This window comes from Merops nubicus, unplaced genomic scaffold, assembly GCF_000691845.1.
Source record: "Merops nubicus isolate BGI_N331 unplaced genomic scaffold, ASM69184v1 scaffold17805, whole genome shotgun sequence".
Taxonomy (NCBI): domain Eukaryota; kingdom Metazoa; phylum Chordata; class Aves; order Coraciiformes; family Meropidae; genus Merops; species Merops nubicus.
The window spans coordinates 31,345-54,697 of record NW_008607912.1 but is presented as its reverse complement, the minus strand read 5'-3'; the positions used below and the strand labels follow the sequence as shown (position 1 = coordinate 54,697).

Here is a 23,353-nt window from a genome sequence, read left to right as displayed (position 1 = left end):
GATAGAGCTGAAATCTGTGAAATACAGTGAACCTGGGCAGTGTGACTTCTCTGAAGACAGTTTGTTGAAGAACAAGCACATTAGAAGTGCCTGGAAAAGAACCAGGACATGTCTATGCCAGCAATCCCAGAGGTGCAGAGGCTGTAGATAGCAATTTGAGACAGAAAAACCTGCAGGCAGAAGAGAAGGAGAGGATCAGAGGTGGACAGAAGAGTTGAAAGGGGAATGAACTGATGACACCAATATGCAGACTGCTTGAGGAGGTAATTGGTTCTTCTCTCTGGTGCTGCAGCAATGCTGGAGGCTTTGCTTATTTGTTGGGTTTTTTTAAATGAAAAATCCAAGACGATTGTCAGGGAAACCGTCCAACCAAGACAGAAGCAAGCCTTGGGCTCATCATATGTCCTTATTTTGCTGCTCCAGAATCCAGGGCAAAGCAGAGCTATGGATAGCATGGCTTTCATTGTATTGGGAGAGAGCTTTGATGGGGAGTCCCTTATGTTTTCTTACTACGGATGTGTATCGGACCTTCAGGTGTTCCTCTTTAGCTGCATTTGTTGTTTTTCCTCTTTTCATCAGTGACTCTAAAGAGCAGTGGAGGGTTCCCTACCTTTCTCCTTGGTTTACCCATGTGCTGGAAGGGGAACTTGAAAGGCTGTTAAAAGGAACTTAAGAGAGCTTCTTCCTTGCTTAATACAGCTAAGATCCTGTGACATCAAAGCTATCTGCTTTCCAAGTGTGCTTTCCACTCCACTGTCAAAAATGATTGCGTGGCCTGTGCAGTGAGAGGAGGGAGCCCATGGCAGAGAACATGGCTGCTGTGACCATGAGGGTGGCTCACAGGCTGTCTGGAGGCAGATCTCCCTCCTGGAGAAATAGCACTTCCTTCCTTGATCTCTTTCCTTTCAGGCAGCTAAGTTCTGGGCAGGATTTTCCTCCCAGATTCGTCAAGCTTTGTGACACTGATTGCAGCGTGGTGTTCTGAGGGTAGGAATAATTGTGGTAAGAAACGCAAGTCCTAATCTTTCTGTGGTGAAGCTGAGTTTTGCAGACAGGGTAGGCCGGGAGGTGCTGGGATGGGGCAGGAGGAGGGAAGAGGAAAGCGTCATCAGTCGGTTGTTTTCTGACTGGTAATTGTAGAAAAAGTATTAGGGGTTGCCCTCAATAAGCTGAAGCAGACCTTGTGTGCTGTTTGTTTTCAGTCATAGAATATTTTTAAAGTCTGTGGACTGGGGATTCTTTTCATCAGAGCTTTTCGAGGTAAGACCCTGGCACAAAGCCACGCTGCCCATTCCTTTCTGCTGTCCACCAGCCATCCTCATTTTCTTCGATGACAATTACAATGTCTCCTTCACTGATGTCCAGTTCATCCATGTTCTGAAAGGAGACAGGGAAAGGAAATGTGGTTAGCCTAAGAGTATGGGAAAGCCCAAGCACAGATCTGGTGGGTTGCTTTTTTGCCCTGCCTTTCATCAACAGTCTGCCAGTGTTGTCCTGGTTGGGAATGAGCCTGGAATATGAGACAGTGAGGGATTAAGCACGTACTGAGCTGGCTGTTTCCTTAAGATCCCCAAATTTCTCCAGCCTTCATGATGTCTCCTCCTGAGCCATGTGACTGTTGTATCATTGGGGAATGCCAGAAAGGGTTAAATATGACTATCCTAAACCAGCTGACCATGACCCTTCCAAGGTCTGCAGGTGTTGCTAAATAAAACAGTGCACAGCTCAACTCCTGAGGGAGATGATAACAGTGTCTCTACTAATCCAGGCCTTAAATAGGTCTCTCAGTTCTTTTAATAGGGAACAGCAGTGAACAGTGGAGGTACAGTGGCTCTTCCCTCAGATAGGTAACTTTGATCTCTGAGACAAATGGAGTAGCTGCAAGTAAGCTATTGCTGAGCTCTCAGGTGGCTGTCAGCCTGGTCAGTGATGCTGTCCTAGTTTCTGTAGGAAACCACTTTGCTACCTGCAGCGTAGTCAAATAGAAAACAGGGTAAGAGAAGCTTCCCGATATTTGGTGTGTCAGCTAAATCTAAATTTAATGTACCTGAGTAGGTAAGAATGGACTCAAAAGGTGAGAAGCCTCAATATACTAAAAAGTAGTAACAGGCATTTTTCTCAGCAGGGAAAATCTGTGTGTTGTATATTTAAGGCAATTCCTGGAGTAAGGATCTGACAAAGAGATCCAGCAGTCTCCTCAGGGGAACTGGCACTGACAGTGAGGTACTTTTCGCTGTGCTTGGATGAAATTTCAAGCAAATAATGAGTGTTTAAAACAAAACCAAACAAAGAACATATAATAAAAGGTATCAGGATGCTGCTGTACATAAGAGAAAGTTTTCCTTTTTCTGCTTTCATAAGTTATCTGGCTATTTTGCCACATGCCAGCATTTCTTCAATGTTGGCTATTAAAGGCAGGTCCTTTGGTGTGAGGGTCTCTCTGCACTCTAACATAAGACATCCTGGATGCCACTCCGTCAGCCGATTTAAAGCTAATAAAAGGAACCTTTAAAGTGACATGTAATTAAACTGAGAAAGACTCATTAGGGGAGGCCAGTGGTTTAGCAAGAGTCCAAGAGATTCTGGAGTCCATCTGAATAAGAAAATATTCATAACCAGTCAATGCACAACGTTTTACTAATGGTACTGTGCCTAGATATCTCAGTTAAAGATGCAGACTGATCTTTATAACAGTCTTTTGGTACATGGGCCACATCCACTGTGATTCTGCAGCTTGCACCACTGAAGCAGAGAGAGAAAGAGGGTCATTTAATGGCATTCAGTTCTCCAGCATAGAGAACCAGTGTGTTAAACTGGAGCGGGATGCTCCAGAGGACAAGTGAGATCAAATGGGGAAGTGTTCCTAGATAAACATCTGGCACATCTTCTTACACAAGGAATGTGTAGCCATTTTCCCTAGGAAAATGTTTCACAAGAAATAAAAGTTCACAATGCATGCTACTGCATACTTAGCCATTGTCCCCTAAAAACTAAAGTTTTCCTTGTGCTTGCAGTCTCCCGTATATCTAGAAGAAGGTTGTAACAGTTCAGCACTAATTTGGGAGTGATTACACTAATAACTAATGTGTAATCCCTTGCAAAAAATCTTATTGTTTGATCTTGAGGCAGCATAGTCTAGTGATGTGCACCAAGAACTGACAGTTGAGTCCCTGGCTTCTGCTTGTGACCTTGACCAAGAATTCTGCAAGTGTCCCTGGCTGTGAAGTGAAGGTACCACCTCCTTAACAGAATGAACACTTTCAAGATGCTTGGATTAACATCACCTATTTTAAATCTGACGCTATGAAATGTTTATTTTGAAGCCTGTCGTTACCTGGGCTGTGTAGTCATAAAGCACTCTGTAGTCCTGTGATGGTGTGATTCCAGCTTGTTCATTTCCAAAAATGGATGCATAGACTCCGTCTGTTTTCTCTGCTGGGGGGGGGGAGGGAAACACCAAAGAAACAAAGAGTTCAGTTGCTTATAAATGCATGGGATCATATGCAAGAGTTCACAAATACAAGAGTTTCTGTTCTCGCTCTGTCTGGAGATGTACATGTATAGGAAAGCTGCTGTGAACTGTAGGTAAAGTCTTGCACAAAAACTGTGTCCCATTGACTAGATGACAATACACCCATTGAACATCATGGGAGGCCATAAATTAGTTTTAGCCTCATCCAGGTTGGGAAAAGTATTTACCCAGCTAGAGCACAATTCAAATGGTCCAAAGAGGGAAATGCTATGATTAAAGTGGTTTAAAATGGTTGCTACTGGTAATATAAAATTCTAGCAGTGCAGTGCCTCACACAGGGCTTTTCTTTTTCCCTTGAGACGAATGGAAAATATTGTGCCAATGGGTCACCAGACATTTCCTAGTAGAGTATGTAGTTCCCAGATAGCTAATTGTCACTGCCAGAACTTTTTTGACGGATGTTGTTTTAATCTAGCTTCTCATTATTAGGGAAACCTCTTTTCTGTTCCCAGCCTCTGCCTGAGAGCTTCCCCTGCCATTGAGGTCAGTAGAGATTTCCCACGTATGACTTCTCAGGGGGATGGTAGTGCTCTGACAGCTCGTGGAGCAGCTGGGGTGCCTGGACCTTCCCCCAGTCAATCCCTGGTTTAGTTCTCCCGCTCTAATGAGCACTGTCCACTCCTGGACTTTTCAATTATTTGAAAGACAAACATGGGAGCAGTTGAAAAAGCAGCACACAGAGTGTTTGCCATTCCTGAGGGTCTTGTCCAGCAGACGCTCTCACCTCCTGTCCCCAGCCTAAGGACATTCAGAAGGAGTGACTGCCTCAACTGCTCAATGCTGCAGTGTTCTACATGTGCCTGGGTATGAGTCAGTGCTTGGCAGGTATGGCTGTTGTTCACTAGCACTGGAGAGTCACCCCTGGCTGAGTGCCAAAAGCAGCCCATAAAATAGTCTGGCCTTCATTTCTGGGTGCCCGAGCAGGCAGGCCTGACAAAGGAAACTCATCTTGGGTATGCTTTAAAGCAGTTGTAAAACACCTTTTTATTTTCTGTAGGCACAAATCACAGTTAAAATGGTTTTGGTTTAAATCAAATCAATAAAAATGTCATAAGGTGTTACTTTCTGCATAGTCAAAATACTATGTTTTAAACAGTCATCTGATAAATGCCTAGTTGCAAGTTACAATAAGACAGTGTAACTGTGAAAGGAGATGGATATTTGCATTCCTAAGGCATGAACCTTGTCTATTAAGAACTTTAGGTATTCTCTTGGGCTTTTTAGAGATAGTGTGTTCGGCCTTAGGACAAAATTGTTATCTGAGTCAGACTGTGGCTTTCTGAATGTACAGCTCCTACTTGCCTAGACAGAGGTTTTGAAGATTATCTGGATTATTTGGTGCTATAAACTGAGAAAGTTGTTTAATACACATTGAAGCAAAATTTCCTTCCAGACTACTCTTGCTCTCATCTGCCAACACGCTGCACCATTTCTGCTCCATGTCAAAGCTTGATTTAGGAATGCGATCTAAACCAAACACATCTGGTAACGTTATTTCTTGAAGAGGCATACCAAGAGGAGGGGCTGACGGAGTGACACTTTCTGTGTTGTTTTTGCTGCTTCCATGAAGTAGTTCAGAGAATCTGCAGAACCAAGAGAAGCCAATAACCAAATGAGTGAACAGGACTGAGTATGAGCATTCCTTCCCCTCAGCTGTCTGACTCAACCTTCTCTCCATCTGCTGCAGCACTGGGTAGATGTCACATCTTCCTGTGGCTGACTGTTTTCATTTATGCTGTAGATATATTTAGCTTCATTTAAAAATACATTTAAAAAAAATGCAGCAGAATAATGAACCATCAGGCATTTCCAAGTTCTGCATAAAATGCATCAGATAGTATTTTGATGTTGATCCAAAGGCTCATGGTGCAAAACTCCAATTACTTCACAACAATTACTCTGCTAAGTGTTTTTTCTTTTATTCTGGATACAGAGAGCAGATCTTTGTTCCGCTCAGCTGGGCGGTGAGCAGTAAGCCAGGAGGTATTGCTGAAAAAGACAGCTCTCCCAGCCTTTGCTTCCAGCAAGGTTCACCTTTGCCCTCCCTTGAACAAAGTGGGTTTGTTCCTGTGTGCTATGACTCGCTAGGAAAGAGGAAATTAGTGACTGTTATCCATTGCTGGCCAACTAATTGTTCTATGAACTCATTCCCTGTCTCTCTTCCCATTAGGCCCTGGCAATATCACTCTGACCCTGGTTTCAATAGGTTTACTTCTTCTGATGAGTTCTGTTTACCGATTACATAGCTGCCTCTTACTCCAATGAAGTAATAGCTTTTCAGGTCCTGTTTCCTGTCTTCATACATTGCTGCTCATATAGAGAAATTCCTATTCTGGAAACTAAAGTTTGCCACTCACCTCTTCATCATCCCACAAGACTGGGTAGGGCTGCTATTGCCTCTGTTTGGTTCTCGGCTGTAGTAGCTCTCGTATCCTATTGCATCTGCAACAGGGCAATAAAAATGAGATGTTCAGACAGGCAAAACTTTTTTCTCCCCACCAGAATGCAACAGTCGCAACTGTCAGGGCTGCTGGAGCAACCTGCAATACAGCAGCTGTCTGCTTTTGCCTGGAGTGTGGCTGGAGCAGCTCAGGGGAAGCTGTGGACTTGACAAAAGCCATTCAAATGACCGTAAGTAAGCAGATACATCCTTGGTAGAAAGGTATGCTTGGTCTGAGATGACAGCCAAGGTCCTGGAGAACCATTCTGATAGATGTGGCTAACCCTAATTAAGAAGGCAGTTTCCTCCATGCCTGCTTCCTCTGTTGCATTAAAGCTCAGGATTTAAGGCAGCAGAGCACAGTCATTGTGAGCCCAGGACCACGTTCATGATACAGTTGACTGCAGTGTCTTTTGTTTCTTTTTTTCTTAATGTCATGAATTTTTGTCAGAGCTGGGAAGAGTTCTGGATGTTATTGCCAGCATCAATAATGAGTGATTTCCTGGTCAGTGCTTGTGCTTGAGCATCTCCCTACTTTTCCTACCTCCCCCTTCTGCCTCCTGAGAGCTGATTTGCTGTTTACCCAGAGATATTTGTTTTTTGTTCTCTCAAACCCAGTTATGTTACAGTTCTTTCATTCTCCCCTATGGTGTTGTTAAGGGTGAAACTGAGGCCATTTCCAAGTCCAGCTTTACAGATTAAATAGTTACAGATGGATTTATTTATTTTTCATCTCATAGTTCCCAGCGTAGTTGCTTAAAGCTGGTGGCCACATGCCCTTTCTGTCTTCTCTGTGTTAAAGCCAAATAAACATGAGTCAGGTCTGTGATACTATCTAATCTCAGTTCTGATACCAGCAAATTAAGAAAGACATTGGACTTGGGCTAAAGGTTGTGTTGACATTCTCACATTGGGTCAGCCAAGATCATAAGCAGAGCGGGCACATACAACTAGGGAGTGTGAAGAATCCTTACAAATAAGACTCACTGTAATTAGGGACTTTTTTTACCAATTTAAGGGGTCTTCTATTACCTTTCTAGATTGTTACCTTGGTGTAGTTTATAGTCTGCAATGCGTTGTAAAATTAGGGAGAAGAGGGGGGTGAGCAATAGCATCCAGAAATCAAAAGGGTTGGTCAGGGTGAAGGTATTCCGTTACACAGTGCAAAACCACCCGTGGGTCTCCTCCTGTGTTTTCCGAATAAAAAAAACATCGACAGCTCACCATCACCGTGTGCTACTGTGCAAACTCAGTAGCCAGAGCTGTGGAGACACTAGGATGGTACTTCCAGAATGTGGCACCTTCTAGAAGGTGGCAAAAAAAACCAAAACAAAACAAAACAACCAACCAAACAAACAAAAAACTAAACCAAAACAACAAAAAAGCAAATCAGTTGTTTCTTTGCCTTTCATAAAGCTCTCAAGGATTTTCCCCACCCATTTCTTATCAGAAATGAGTCTTGACATAGTCAAAACCTATTTGCAGAAAATTGCCTAGGACACTGGAGAATAAGAAATCTCACACAGGAAAGAGAAAAAAAAAAAAAACAACAAGCTGAGGATTACAAATTTCTTAGTCTACAGGAGTTGTTTCACACTGTTGGAAGGCACAGGTCTCTCTTCTGCCAGTGAAGGTGTAGTTTTTCCTTGGTAAATGCTCCTGTATCAGTGAATTTAAATCACCTGTGTGAAAAAGAATAAACTATCGCAGCAAAATGGCATCTAGTGTGCTAGTACCAATATGTTCTTTTTTTTTTATTTTTTTTTTTTAAATTCCCCAAACCCCAATTCTTAATCATCATAGGTGTTATGACAGAACGGCTGAGTGAAAGCCAGGCCTTGGGTATCTCAGCGCTGAGGTAGCGGCAGGGTCCAGCTCTGCTGGATAAGTTTCTGGGGCATAACTGCTGCCAGCTCTGAGCTCTGCAATCAAACCAAAGGGGTGTAAGCTGTTCCTGTATGAGGTAGTTTTCCCCTGGGACAGGGCAGTCACACTGTAGATGTTTGTACCTATACAACTCCTGATTTTTATCAGTATAAAATTTTCTTATGTCACTTATTCCCCAGTTGGAATGGAAGATACTGCTGAGGAAATTCTAAAGGGATTTTCTTTCTGAGGTAGCAGTATAGTGTTAGAGCACAGAGTGGAAGTGAAAACAGTATCTGTGGACAGATTTAAGGGGGGGGAGGGAGGGTGAAAGAGGAGGGAGAGAACTTTTCAGCGTAGGTACTTATCATCAACTGCTGAAGAGCTGAAAGAGGGATTGCTCTCTCCTTTTACAAAGACTGTGAATCTTTGTTTACTGAAGCAGCTGCACCAAGTGCAGGCATTCACCCAGTCTGTAACTATCTTGTATTGCTCATTCAAGGAAGAGCATGTGGTTTAGTATTTGGTCATGTGAAACATTAGATGGCCTCCTTTCTGATCATGTATTAGGAGAAATAGTACCCTGGAGCAGCATGTTTTCATTTTACAACTACTCTTAGCCCTTTTCTGTCTCAGTCTCCATTTCAGCCCAGAGGTTTTCATGGTTGAAGTTGATGAAAAGGCTCCTTTGGCTTGAATGGGCAGTCTGTGAACCCTAGTCGCTTCTGCATGCTGGGGCAAAGCCAATTTCATTCAAACTTTCCCCCAAACAGAGTCTTGCCCTTATACAAACAACTTCCTGAGAGGACAAAAGACGTTATTCCCCATTGGGCAGGTGGAACAAAACAGAATACGAAGTCTGTCCTCTGTGTGCTGCAAATGTAGGGGCAGCATCTCTATCAAGGGGATACTAGGGTGCAGTTATATGATCAGTTGGCTCTGACTTGTCACCCCTGAAGGAAACTGAGGTTGCCATCTCTGCAAGGCAGTTTGCCACCCCCTTTGCAGTGTCAGTTTGGCTGAACCATGAAGTCAGCCTGGGTGCAAAGCTAAAAGAAGTCTTTTTTGCCAGGTTATTTTTCACATGGATCATTCAACTATCCCACTTAGTGCCACATTAGGAGCAATGGGGGCACAGTAAGGGTGTGGTGAGTTGCAGTGGGTGGCAGTGAATAGCCAGAGCAGAAGCTCCTCCAGCTGGCTTCACCTCCAAAGGACATGTACAGCACAACTGCAGCCTCAGCCTAACGTGTCACTCGTCTGACAAGACCGATAGGAATAATTACCTGGAGGTTGGGTTCCTGTCATTTTAGTCTTAATGAAGTAGTCTATGTCTGACTCTACAATGCAGTCCTCCAAGCTTACGCGAACCTCTTCGTACAGCTACAAAACAGAATCCAATAATTTACTTTCATTTTTAACATGCCACACTGAATTAACAATTAATGCTCTTCTAATAATTTTCCTCTGAAGAGATACTTGATACTTGGTACACATCTGACCTGGCTCAATCTTTCGCCTGTCCCCTGTACAAAGTATTCTTGCAGATACAGTTGTTTATTTGTGCTCTGGATATCCTTCTAAGAAAGAAGGACAAAGGCAGTCCAGAGTTTTTCAATGTAATAAAGAAATTAATAGCAGAAAACAACCATTCAAAGTAAAAGCAGTGTATTCTTTGTCTTTTAATTTTGAGGCCAGGACTGGATGCCTTTCTGAAAGTTGTGCCTGAGCCCAAGTATACTCGACTGAGCATTCTAGTAGCTGGAGGCATTCTCCAACAAACTGAGGAGAGGAGACATGTGAGTGCCACCAAGTCTGACACAGACTGTCTACATCCAGGCATATGTCTGGTTTACATCCAGAGGGAACAAGACAGACTGAGGATACTCCCCCCTCACTGATCATGCTCAACAGCCAGTTTGCTAGAGACAGACAGCACGCACGAAGAAGGGCGAGCTGGGGCTCTGGTATTGTTAGAGCACTCGTGCTCCTGCTCTTCCTCCTTCATGTGTGAAGCAACTGGACAGGTGTCCCTACCTCATCATCCTTCACGCACTGCATGGAGAGATGGTTGCAATGAACCCACAGTGAGTTGCGGAGGACGGCAATGCGGTCGCACTCCTGGAGCTGGAAGACCTAAAGCCAAAGAGGAGATGTGACATATATAGTCTCATGGTAGTTATTATTTGCATTGCAAGCAGCACCAGGGCTGGGGCATATCTGGGCCAAGCTCTTTAGTCTGCAAGCTGTTCTCAAGGATCCTTTGTAAAGGATGTCTTTTCAGCTACGGGAGAAACTACATCTACTTGTTTGTGCTCAAGAATTTATTTTAACTGATTGCATAAAAATAAAGTTATGTTTTATAGACAAAAATAAAGTAGGGGAGAGGAAATGGGATCTGGATTTGACTGTGACCTCCATTGCTGACGATTTAAGTCAGGGTCCTCTGTCTGTCACACTGAAACCTGGATGTTTAACAGATCAGTAGTGTATTAGCATGAAAGGGTTGTGTTTAAGTTAGAGCCAAAACTATCTATCTCTGCCTGCTAATATGTCTTTTCAAACTTTTCTGTTTTGAAACAATTTGAGGCTCTCAGGAGTTGCCTCTCTTTGTTTCTGAGGTTATTTTCATGGTAAAGAGAAGGCATTTTTCTCTCTTCAAGGTTTACTCTCTTCTTCTGTCTGATTTTTTTTTTCATGTTGTTGCACAGCTTGGGAGGAATGAAGAGGGAGGAGAGAAAAGTGAAAAGTGAGTTGGAGGAAGAGGCAGATAAACTCTTCTTAAAAAAATAAAAAAAAAAAAAAAGGAAAAAAAAAAAAGGGAGAAAAAAAAAAAAAAAAAGAAACCAGCCCCAAACAACCACCCTGATCTGTAAGTTGTGCTGTTATAAGTAGAACATCAATTTTTGGTTTTCTATGAGGTGCAAAATGTTCAGATGCTTCCAGCCATCTGTTTCCATCTCCATTTGCTAGTAATTATGTCCAGAACACCACAAATGTGTACAATATTCAGCAGAACATTCTGTTGGGTACGCTGCCCGCCATCTAATATCTTGCCGTGCAAAAAAAAAAGCATAAAGAAAATAGTCCGTCAAGGGAGTAAGTTGGCATTGGGACCAGTTTCTGAGCAAGAAAGCTTTTAAAGAGAACCTGAAGGATCGAGAATGAGTATTTCAATATCCATTCTGAACAAAACAGCCTATGGCTGCAGCCTAGCACCCTAGGGGCTGCTGAAATAGCACAAGAGCAGGCTGGGAATTCTCCTGGCAAATGGTGTCCTGACTGGAAACGCAGCTTGTGAAAGAGGGAAGCATGGTGACTCTGGGCCTGTCAAGCCCTTTGCAAAGAACAGCTGAGTGTAGTGTTAGACACATTCCTCATGCAAGACTGCTAGTGAACCTGGGTATCTCGTGCCAAGGAATATGGCACAGCACCTGTGATGAAGGTCATCCCAGTGCTGCCACTTGCTAGCTAATATTTTTGGGCTGTTGATGTCCAGTGCTCAGCTGAAGACATACAGAACCTCAGCACTTCCAGGTTCCCTGCTATGCAGCCAGAAGTTTGGGAACTTAAGCCTTTTTTTTTTTTACTAGTTACTAGTTTTAAGTGCCTAAAAATATCTATCAGTTCCTCTGTTTAGAAGCATGTTTAAAAGAAGGCATTAAAATGCCCTTCCTTTCTGAATGGTTGTTTTAATAAAGCAGTGGGTAGGTCACAGGCTCCACAGACTATTCAGAATTTATCCACATGGGACAAATGAAGCGTGTTAGGTTGTGGAACGCTTCATTTGTTTGTTGGCTTTTTAAGGAAGAGGACAACGTGCATCTTGGGAAAATTAAGGCTTGGCACACATTCTGTGGAAAGTCTGCTGTGCCACCCGTGGGACTTTCCAGTCCTCCCAGGTAGGGAATATTTAAGAGGAAGCAGAGAACTGGAAAGCTATGTTCCTGGCATTTTATTTTATGTGCAGATAAAGCTTGCAACAAGTAAATGTAGCAAAATCATACTTTAGCAGATGAACAAATGTATTTGAAGAATTAATATGATCAAATGTGTGGACAATTTGCATGTCAACCAGTTCCTGTGCAAATCCCCTTGTTCATCCTCAGCATAATGGAATAGTCTTTTCCACCACCACCTTTCAGTTGAAAGATTGCTCCACAGCAGAGTGCAAATATTGTTGTAGATGCTATGCAAAATGAAGTTTGTGAATGGCTTGGATATCTCTGCTCTCAGAATGCTACGGTGCATACCTTTTTAGCTTAGGCAGGAAATTTTATTTTTAATCACCATTGAATGGGTAAGATTTAAAAAAAAAACAAAACAACCAAACAAACAAAAAACCCACACACATACAACCAGAAAACCACACACACCACAAAAATCTCTCCTGCACTGGAACAAGAAGCCTTTCTAGAAGCCTCTTGTAAACCATAATCTAAAGGGAATCTTTTGTTTGTTCAATTTTATTTGATTAATTAAATTCTTGTTTCAATTTTGAAATCAATTTTTTAAACTAAAAGTGAATTTTCACATCTGTATTTCTATTTTCTACTGAAACTACATTTTGTCACAAAGTAGTTATTTGAGAAACAACCTTATCTTGGCTGTAATAGAAGATGGTCCCTAAAGCTCATGTATTCTTATGTTAATGTTAATTCTTAAGTTAATGGCTGATAACTGGCAGCAGATGCCTGCAGATAGCTCATACCTGTTCTTATATTGCTCCACTTCTCACACCTCTGCACCTATTCCCCTCCTTTATATTTACATATACAGGCTGAACAAGCAAGGAGAGTGCCAGCAAGTGAGACAGCTAGCAGCTACATCTAAATCAAGTCTAGTTTTTGCACAATTTTTGCAAAGACATCTGCTGAGACTCCACATAAAGCAAATAGCAAAACTCTTGAGATGATATCTCAGGTCTTAGACCAATACCTGCAAGCAGGATAAAATAAAGAATGCACAAATAGATCGGTGCAAAAGTCAATGTTTACCTCGCAGGTTTTGATATGTTCCTGTTCCCACTCTGTCCTGACCTTATCCAGCTGCTCAATGTTCTGTTTGTACACTTTCTCTGTAAACACAGACACATAATAGAAATCCAACAGTTAGGAAGAAAAAATGGGGCAGACATTGTCTTTTTCCTCCTATGAGGACTTTGCTGTGGTTCTTACGCTTTAGGCTGGTGCTTTGCTGCAGTATCACAAAGATGTTTCAGCTTGAAAGGAGTGGGCCACAAGGATATTTGTTTTTTTTCTTTGCAGCTTTTACTAGAGTAAGGATTCCCTCTGGACATGGTTTGCAGATCATCTGTAATCTTTACAGTGGGGATAATGCAAATCAGAGATGAAGAGCCTGGACTGTGCTTGGGCACTGAGCATCCTTGCTCTCTTTTAGTGCTGAGCCAGCCAGGTAAGCCACGTGACTTAGTGTAAAACATTACATGAACAGTGAGAGACAAGTCTGAACTCATGAAGGAGCTCAGATGTCTGCTGGCCTGTCCTTCTGGATATATACTGTGTTTCTGGCAGAAGAATGCTACTGTGTTCATGTACATGGAACCTGGGGACTCTGTGTCTGGCTCGGGCTGGCTAGGGGAAATTCGAGTGTCATTCTTTTATGCTTTTGAGCTTGCTTCATGATGAGTTTTTTGTTGTTGTTGTTTTTTTGTTGTTGGTTTTTTTTTTGGGTGAAGTCCCTAAAGGGTTTCTTCTATAAATTCTTTAATGAAAGCAGGAGACTCCCATTTTCACAAGGGAAAGTGAATGTAGATGACTATCAGGTTGCCATTCTTTAGAAGCTTCTTCAATAATCTTTGGGTAGCTGACTTTCAACAGACTTCAGACAGAGCCAGCCTGGGTGATTTGGATGGTGCTTTATCAAAATCAGTGTGTTGGTGGATCTTTGCTGAAAAAATTCTTAGGTCAGTTGGAAAAAAGAGCATCACCTGCTTCATTTGCTGCATCTCTGCATTGCTTGGCTTTGTTCTGACTCTGAAACAGGAAAAGAAACACCCCAAATTAATTTCTGACCCTATTTTTTGCTTCTGCCACAGTTTTTGCGTTGCCTGCTCCTTTGCCCCTTCTAGGAATAAGGCTCAAATATGTGAACACTTCTTGGCTGCCCCACCTTTATGCATGGATCTGTTGAATGTATACTACGGAGAAGTGACCAGAATTTCACAGCTGCAGACATAGGTCTACTGACTTTGAGGGAAATCTGGCAATTTATGTGTTTCCATTCAGACTTCCCCGCCATAGGAGCTTGGTGCTGGCATGATCCAGCCTGAAGCTTGTGTCTGCTGGCTGAGTTGTTTTTTCTCCAGTGTTTGATGTGCTTTTCTAATAGATATTTATAAACATAAATAAACGGCAGTTAGAATTAATCTTCCAAGATCCGCGTGTAGCACAGAGATGCAAAGAACACAGCCTTTAAAATACTTTGCAAATGCCAGATTATTTCCCATAACAACTCAGAAGCCTATAAGCAGAATTCACTCTAAGTAGAACTTTTTTTTTAAACTTGCAGCTTTTAACAAATGAAAATACAGCTATTATTGACAGCTCTGTACTCCAAGATCTTTCGGCACAGATGGTGATGACAGCACATTAATGCACAATTCTATGCATCCGTGTAATACATTCTTCTGTTCTGCCCTTCAAGACAAGGCTCAGGTAGGGGTTCTTACGACCACATTTCTCATCACAGCTGTCTGGAGAAAGTGCAGTGAGCTCGGAACATAAGCTTCCTTCTTATTGCTTCCTGGCTCAAACTGTTTATGAGTGCTAGGCAGAATTAAAGAGCTGACGTGTTTCTTGTGAGTCGCCTCTGTGCATTTCAAGTGTGCTGGCATGTGTGTGGAAGTAATGGCAACGAAGCACCCTGGGATCCTTCTGCATGAAAGGAGACCGGTCAGACTCTGATGCCATTGAAGCTGCTAAGTGTTCTGGTGTAATTTCAGTAGGGCCAAGATTTCATTCCCTCTTTACAGCTAAGCTGGAGGGGTTTTGCTCATCAAAGATCAGTAAATGCTGGAAATAAAATGTGAAGTTCTGATGCTGTTTTTAGAGTCTCTATACCCCACCCACCCACCCACCCCCAGCTCCTTGAGATGATTTTAGATCCTTTTTGCTTACACCGCACTGATTTTTATTGAGCCAAAGGGAGTTCATTTATTTTGTTTTCTCCATCTGTTCTGCTGTAAAATGTTCCCATTAAAAGTTAGTGAATTGTCAGCTACAAGTATCAAGACGATGCAATGAAGGACTGCAGTGCCTTAATTTCCAATGATTTATTTTTGAGTTTGTAAATTTAGCTGAAATTAAACTAACCGTAAGGAGAAAAATGTTGAGGAAAAATATGCATTTTAATGTAAGATACTATGCCTGCTAAATGTAAATGAACAAAAGGCAAAACTGAAACTGACTGCATGACATACTTCCGACTGGGTTGTTGTTTGTTTTTTTATAAATAGTTTCAGAGAAAAATCTCATTCAGTTTTCCTTCAGGATTCTTACAGCAATTAGATCATAGCTGGAGATAAATTAATTAGATAACTTAGTCCCTTCCCACTTTTTTTAAAACCCTTGGCCTATCATAGAACAAGATCAGAGTCACCAAAGGAGTTTGTGAAGGAAGACCTCCTTGGGAAGGTGCTTTGGTTTAATTTTGATTCTGAGGGGTCAATTAGAAGAGAAAGCAGCCACTGGCATCCCACAGAATGAGTTGTTTGAGTGTATTCTCTTGTACCATGAAAAGGAAAAAACACCAGTTTTTCACAGTTTTCTCTCTAAGTAGCACTGCCATCTGAGGTACCTTTTCTGTTTGCTTTTGGTTGCCTGTAGCACTTGTCCGTTCAAAGGACTGCTCAGCCTCATCCGCCTCCTTGCACTTCTGTTCGTAGGTCTTCTTTGACTGTATTGAAATGAAATCAAATGTGAGGGTTTGGGTTAGGGAACAAGGCTGGGCTGTCTCCAGCGTGATGTTCTAGACATTTTCCCTTCTGCAGTCTAGGGAAGCAAATCAGTGCCCAAGTTTGGGCAACAGAAAAAATTCCCAAGGAACACCATAAGAAGACAGAAAAACAGAACTGAAAAACGGGAGTAGGGGCTACCAGCATAGATTGGGTCCTTTTCTTGCAGCCATGAAGTGGTTTGCTTTGTACAATTGCAGCCAGCTCCCTGGAGGGGTGGTCACAAATACTCAGGCAGCTCAAGCAGCATCAGTGCATCAGGCATCTGTCCAAGCTACAGTGTAGAGACAAAATTAGGAGTGCACATTCCCAGGGTGCTGGTGGGGATGGGCTGTCATTTCTATAGTGTCACTTGGAGCATCAGGTGGCTGAAGTCACTGTGTTACCTTGCCCATTGCTCCAAGCTGTGAGACAGAGCCAGCACCCCATAATGGTCTCAGTGTAGTCCTTAGAAGGAACAAAAATCCTTTTTTGCACCAAAAGACCTCCCTGTCTTAGAGATTCCCTAGGAACAACCACATTTAAATAAAAGCTGTTAATACAGTTCCATCTGTAAGCACTGACAGTAGTCTGCAGCTACTTTTCTTTAGAGGCAGCTGCCCACTGGAAACCAAAACCAGCTGCCTTTAGTTCCTGTGCCTGTGAGCTTTCCAAGCACAGAGGTTTCCTCCTGTTCACAAGATTCCTGCACTATTTTAAAAATGGTATTTACACAGGCTGAAAAATAACATTTGCTCCTGTAAGTATTCTTGCCTAGAAAAAATTTAGTTGCTCATTCATATTAACTTTCTAAGTGTTTGTTTTGGAGGCTTTTCAGTGTACAAGACAGGGATGATTTGCTTCCTCCTCTTAGCAGGAATCATATCCTTTCTTTCTCACACACTCTTGCACGCTCACACATTCTTGACCTTTCTTTAAATATAGGTACATGTGTGGTCCAGATTTCACCCTGTCTCAAACTGGAGCGAATTTGCATCAAGGAACCTGCACAAAACCTCCTTGCTTACCTCCATTGTTCTCTTATAAAAGGAGAGTTTGCTCTTGTGCACGTGCTCCATTGCAGATTCGTACTGTAAGAAACACACAGAAGTAAGCATTCCTTGCTTTGGACTTATTCCTCGCCTTTTTTTTAGTGGCAGGATTAGGAAAGCCATTGCCACAGCCTTTCTATAAGCCACGTGCCTGTGGGGAAAATTCCTTCACTCTGCTTTTATAAATGACAGGTTTCTATGTGATACAGAGAGCATCAAAGTGCCAGGTAAAAAGTGTAATCCAAGATAATTCTGCTTCAGTGGTTTCCATTAATAGCAGAGAGGATGTAGATCTTAATTTTCTTCCTCTTTTTTTTTTTTTTTTCTTAAGGAGATTAAATAACGTAGCAGTCCCAGTGCCCATCAGCTCTGCCAGCAGAATTCCTTTGCCTGTGCAAGAGCCTGATCTCTCATCTGTCTTTGCAGACCCAAACCACAGTCTCACCCATGTGAGCAAGGGTAGTTGTCCATTTTAAATACAAACTAATTTCTGTGTAATCTATATTCCAGTGCTTCTGGCCAATGTATGCTCAATGCAATTTGCTTTCCTTACCATCATCTAGTCAGTGTTGGAAGGGCAGAGCTGAATTCTCTTTCATGGCTTTAGTTATGATATGCCCAGCCTCATGTGACACTGAGATATGCTCCTACTTGGCAGGGTGTGGGTTTCTTCAGTGCGAATTTTGGTCCTTTAATCTTTGTGTGTTGCTTAAGCAAAATGCTCTCCGGGGCTACCGAGAGGCTTGCTTCACGTTGGGCTGAATAGCAAAGTCCTGAGAGCAGCTACAGTGAAACACAGATCACAGTGTTTGGGAGATTACCAAAAATGCTGACACAATCTAGCACATCTAATGTTGACTTCCTCACAGCCACGTGCTGGACAGAGAATAAAAGCTTGCCTAAACTCCAAAGCAGTTTTCACCCTGTTTTTTTCAGGCTCCTCTAATGGTTTCCACTTGAGTTATAGGCTTATGGTTTTCAACAGCAAAGAAAGCCTCTCTTTTTTGGTAAATCCTAGTGGCAAAGTGGCACAGAGGATACAAATGCTGATGAGCAAGGTCACGCTGTCTGTCTTTTATATGCCTTATTTGCTTCATCAGATCTCTGTGGACCTCAAATCTCAGCAGCAGCACTGGTTTTACCCACTCTCTTATTTAGAGCTCCTTGATATTGCATGTTCCTGTGTGCCAGAGCTGTAGGCACAAGATATTGATGGCATTGGGTGCTTGTCATAAGCATTTTCACTTGTTTCAAATTAGCAAGGAACTGGATATTTTATTTTACTCTTCCATCAGTTGGTGCTTTCAGTGCAAAATGACTGTCCTGTCTTCAGCCCTGTGGAACTAGAGGTGTAAGAGCGACCACTGTTGTTTGTACAGAGGGCTACTTTTTCAAGGGACTTAAAGCTTGACGAGATCAGAGAGGATTAAGTGGCCTTAAATATACTCTGATTTTTATTATACAACGCCAACTAGATGCTGTTTATTCCACGTATTTTTAATTCAGCATATATTGGTGTTGCATTCAGCATGATATTTGTTTGCTTTTATGTTTTTAAATGTTTGTGTTACCCCTTTATTTTAGACCATGTTGGAGATCACACGGGATCATACCAAAGAAACCCAATTAGCAAAGGTATAAAAAAAGAGAAAAGGAAGGATTAAGTTCTTAAAGGAATAATAATAGTATCTGTAGTTACACAGGAGAGAGTAAAAGTGACTAAAGCCTCTCTTTCCTGAGTCCAGAGCACTACTTTATTTCCAGCTGGGATCAGAGAGAGATTTTCTTCCACAGTCTCGTATATAGAGTTAACAGGGCACACTGGGCATGTTTAGCATCTATAGCAGTATTCACAGCCTATGGCTGGAGGCAGGTCATCAGCATGGACCATTGACCAATTCATTTCAACATTTCTCTAGTTCCTCACCTTTTTTCTTTGCTCCTTCTGTCTTTCTCGGAACGCCTCTATCCCTTTCAGTTCATCCTTCAGCATTACTGCCAGCTGGATATGAGAATTTCCAACACTTTCAATTTCTAAAGCAAATCAGAATTCATATAAAGTCAGTGGAAATTTTTTTAAATATGAAGTCACATTTTTCAGGAGATGTTTCTGGGGTGTGGCAGCTGTATGACTTGTCATGAACAGAGCAGCCTTACAAAAGGCTTCCCTGTTTTTCTGCAGGCACTGACATTGCTGAGAGTTCACATAACTTATCACAGGGCCTCTCAGTGCCTGCAAAATGCATAAACAAGAGTCCTTGCTGCAGAATTGGAGCACCCACTCAGAGCAGGCTTGGCAAGTGCAGAGGCTTTTCTTCACAGCCCCATTAAACCCAGCCACCCCCCTTTCTTCTGGAGCTGGAGGTCATAAACTGGTGCAGGGGGAGGGAAGGAGCTCTGCACTGCATCATCACCCCTGTGTCTGCTATTCTTCCACTATGCTGCTGGATTGTCATTGCTCTTATGAGCTGCTTGCCACTTGCGTCCAGCCTTGCACTAATGTCATGAGACAAGGTTACAAGCTGATAATTTCCAAGGGTCAGCAAAGATGGGTTGAATTTCAGAGCACCTGGCTGATACTGTTTGACGTAGCTGGTAACTTCTCTGTCGGGAAGGGGCTCCGGAGAGAAGAGAAGCACTCCAGGGGGTCTGCCGTGAAATCCGTTTATTGCAAAGTTTTACAGCCTTTTCTAGCAGCCAAGAGACAGCCCCCCAAACTCCATAGGTTAACAAGCCTGTTCATATGCCTAAGCTGAATTACCGATTGGATAATAATCATTGTCCACGCTCTGTCCATGCGCCCTGTCCACTCTGGGATAGCTCAGAGTTGTAGTGAGAAATTTTGCCGATGTTTACATACTTGTCCAGGCGAGCAGCCAACAGAATCCACTAACTATAAACATTTGCTATTTGATAGATACTTTTGTGAATTTTCTCAGGCTTACAAGAAAAACCTCAGCCGCGTTGATTGTCCAAACTTAACAAAACCTGCCATCCTGCTCTGCAGGTCGCCAATCCACACTTCTCTGCATTTGTCGGCTTTGGTGCTTCTGAAATGGAACCCCACGTTTCCCAGCAATGTTGAGCTCCCCCATCCCGGTTCTAAAAATACCTGAATTCACCAGCTGCTTTTCAAAAGGGTGTTTTTATGAAAACAGCAGGTGCCAGTAGCCAGGTAAGCTGTCCTGTTGGCTGTGATGGTGTTGCATTTTCTCTGTGTGAAAGGTTTTTTTTTAGCCTTGGGCACATTTAGAAAACATGCTGTTTTGATGTCAGCAGTTTGCAGAAGGGGGAACAGAATTGATATTTTGTGACTTGATCCAGATAAAACTAACTTGAGGAACAAGCCACTTTTGTTGCCATTGGAGAGTACCTGGCCTTGGGGACTCCCAGCAGGTGTCCTTTTGCTCCACTCTCCATGCTACAGACCACGACAGAAAAGTTGGAAATAGAGTGGAGAAGAGGATGAAATACCCCAGAGGGGATGAACACGTTGTGTGCCAGTTTTACCCAGATCAGAAAGGTATTTGTAAAAACTTACGTTGCTTGAGCCTCTCAAATGCTGCCTTCAGTGTGCTGGGAGACAAAAACAAGTGCACTGTATTAGTATAGGCTTTTAAAGGTGGGTTGTGAATCTAGAGGAAAAACTTTCCCTCAGAATCTCAAAGATCCATATAGTGATAAAACTCTTAATAGTCTAGTAATAAAAGTTGACCATGCTAACAAGCACAATAGCATCAATCTGTTAGCATCAGGAAAAGCAATAAAATGCTCCATGAAGCAAGGAATTGCACCACTCTTTATGCTCACCCTCTCTTTTAATCCCACTGTATTTGTGACTGTGAACATTGACAGACATTTCTCTACTCTTGCACCTTGCCAGTGGATATACATCAACTGAGTGAAATAAAGACAGTCAGGGGGGAATTGGGTTCTGGAGCATTAGTCTGAAGGGTAGAGAAAAACCAGCTCCACCCTCTGTGTTGAATGCAGCACCAGCAAATGTTTCCTCCTCAGTCACCCTTGAAGCTAGAGCTGCTCTGCTGTGCAGCATCCTCTGTACCATGCTTTCTGAGCACCCTCGTGTGGCACACACAGCTCACTCTCCTTGCAAAGACTCAGAAATGGGCAGAGAGCCTACGGAGGCTTTGAAACCCTGATGCTCCTGGGGGTTTTCAATGTCCCAGAAGCACAGCAAGAATAAACCATGCTGTGAAATCAGGCCTCGATGCTGGGCTGTGAAGATGAGCAAAAGCAGACGTTGTGCTGCTCGGGTGGATGGACCTGCATGACTAAGTGCTTCTGCAGTGCAGAGTTCCAGAAGGGCATGAAAGGGTAATGATGGGCTGCCTGATGGCCTGCTTTGTGGCAAGTCAGAATCCATTTTAAGAAAGCACCAGAGATAACAGCCTAGAGTTGATGGGAGAAGAAAGAGCATAGTCTGTAAAAGGCATTTTTAACCTATGAAGTTCCTCTAGCTCTGAGTTTGCAGGCTGGCAGGAGCCAGGGTTGTGGTGTGATTTAGGAGTTTTTCAAATTTAGAAATCATCTCTTCAAGACCCAGAGCATGCTGTTCCCTGAAGGAAACTGTTCTGGGATCTCAATGGAGTCCTGGCCTGGGCCAGGTGGGAGTCCAGGAGAAAAGCCAGTTGATGAAGACCCTGAAGGCTCTGTGGCTGAAGCCTGGCTACTGGAGAAGCCCAGAAGAGGATGCATCCCAGCCATGTGCAACTGCAGATGAGTATGGAAAACCTGTATCCCTTGGGCTGTTTCAGGAATCATAAGAGACACAGGAAAGGACCTCATTGCCTCTGTTAAGTTAGACTGGACATCTATTTCCTAATCAAAGTTTGCCCTCCTAGTAGCAAGGCTTCACTGCGAGGTATAAGAAAAATGCACCAGTAAGGTGAAAGGCTGGGCCTCTCAGTGGTAACAGCTTTGCAATCCACTTCCAAATTTAAATTTGTAGAAGTATAAGGAAAAGACTTTCAGCCAGGAAGGATGAGTATTGAGCTGTTTGCTTCTGTCAGCTTTCAACTAGATTGGTTGTGGTTGATCTCCAGAGATAAGTCGGGGAAAACATGCTGGACTGAGCATTTTCAGTATTGTCCTGATAATACTTAAACATTTTGAAGGTTTATTTGGCAAAAAATCAGTCTGGTGTGAAATTTTGATGGAATCTATATTTTCACAACAAAAAGGAAACAAACAGTATTCTTTCCATGTAAATGAATTAGAACCTTGAAATTAAAAGGCACGGTGAATATCAGCAGAGATAGCAGCAGTAGAGATAGCTTTTCCTCTCCTAAAAGCCTTAGTGGGTTATTTTGAAACATTAAATATATACAAGAACTAATATTTGCTTTTTTAGTGTGGAAGTCTGCTAACAAAGTCATGCCCAAAGTAAGAAAATAGTGGAATTTAAAAAATAGAGGCCACTTGCAAACTGCACGCACTGTTTGCACGCTGTGTTGATTTATTGTTTCGAGAGATTTCTTTCCTTTGCTGTTGCTGATTCAGATTATGCAAAGACTGGCAAAGCTGTTGTAGCGGATACTGAAAAATAGCGCTTTCTCAGTATGTATCAAGGACAAAAGCAGTTAGACTCTTTTTTTGGTTTCTGGGTATCTGTATCTGAGCGACCACAGTAGTTCATGATGATAAGCCATACGTGAAGCTTTTCTCCTTTTTGCTGCCTTTCTGTAAGAATGGCTGTGCCTTCTGGTCTAAAAGTGCCCCTGGCTGTGACCTTGAGAGTGACCAGTTTGCCCTCTGCATGGTCTTTAATGGCCTTTTCACAAAGCTCTGGCCTTCTGCTCCCTGTATGAAAGATTTGTCCAGCCAATTCCCTAGCTGCTGACTGGGGGCCAGGCCACAGCCCATAAGTAGATTGAAATAGACTTAAGCCATTTCCTACATTATTTTTATAATAATTTTCTAAAATCAATGATTCAGATCCCTCATCCCTGCGGGGCTTAAGGGAGTATAGCAAATATGTCATTGTGATAAGTTATGTGTGGGAGAGAAAAAATAAATCCAATTTTGACCCATGGATCCATCTACAGGTCTTCTTTTCTGACTTGTGGGCTGCAGGGCTGTGCTTGCTGCAGCAGCAGTGCTATAGATCAGCTCCTCACAGCTGCTCTCTGCTCCAAATCTGTTGGTGAAACATCTCACTCCAGGGCTTTGGAAGGTTTAAACGCAGCAGCTCCTGTAGCTGACACGGAAGCAGGTTTTAATTTTGGCTGTGCTGGTTTGTATGTGCAGTAACTATCACCCATTTCTTCTGGGTAAATTGGACTTCCTAACAGGACTGGTAAGAGCTTTTTTCTGAGGCATCCAAAGTGAGGATGTCTCACCCTCATGGATGCTCTTTAGGAGTGTTTTATCCTCTCAGTATATCATACTGCTTAGCATTGCTGTAGTCACTGATTTTTTGTTCTGTAACCAAAATAGAGAACCTGCAGTTGAAAATAATTCGAGCAAAACTGAAAATTTGTGATTTGCCT

At 42.6% G+C, this 23,353-nt stretch overlaps 1 protein-coding gene across 1 annotated transcript in view; it reads right to left on the bottom strand.

Annotated features, from left to right (window-relative positions):
- Nucleotides 1–1,245: 1,245 nt before the first annotated feature.
- PSTPIP1 (proline-serine-threonine phosphatase interacting protein 1) overlaps nucleotides 1,246–23,353 on the bottom strand; it is a 33,027-nt gene continuing 10,919 nt past the window's right edge. The window contains exons 3-14 of the mRNA XM_008940129.1: nucleotides 20,386–20,420; nucleotides 18,772–18,878; nucleotides 16,821–16,883; nucleotides 15,657–15,755; nucleotides 13,789–13,834; nucleotides 12,836–12,915; nucleotides 9,876–9,974; nucleotides 9,125–9,221; nucleotides 5,890–5,974; nucleotides 5,045–5,115; nucleotides 3,335–3,432; nucleotides 1,246–1,377 (exon numbers count right to left, since the gene is read on the bottom strand). Coding sequence (XP_008938377.1) covers nucleotides 1,246–1,377; nucleotides 3,335–3,432; nucleotides 5,045–5,115; nucleotides 5,890–5,974; nucleotides 9,125–9,221; nucleotides 9,876–9,974; nucleotides 12,836–12,915; nucleotides 13,789–13,834; nucleotides 15,657–15,755; nucleotides 16,821–16,883; nucleotides 18,772–18,878; nucleotides 20,386–20,420 — 1,012 coding nt within the window. The remainder of the gene's footprint in view (nucleotides 1,378–3,334; nucleotides 3,433–5,044; nucleotides 5,116–5,889; nucleotides 5,975–9,124; nucleotides 9,222–9,875; nucleotides 9,975–12,835; nucleotides 12,916–13,788; nucleotides 13,835–15,656; nucleotides 15,756–16,820; nucleotides 16,884–18,771; nucleotides 18,879–20,385; nucleotides 20,421–23,353) is intronic.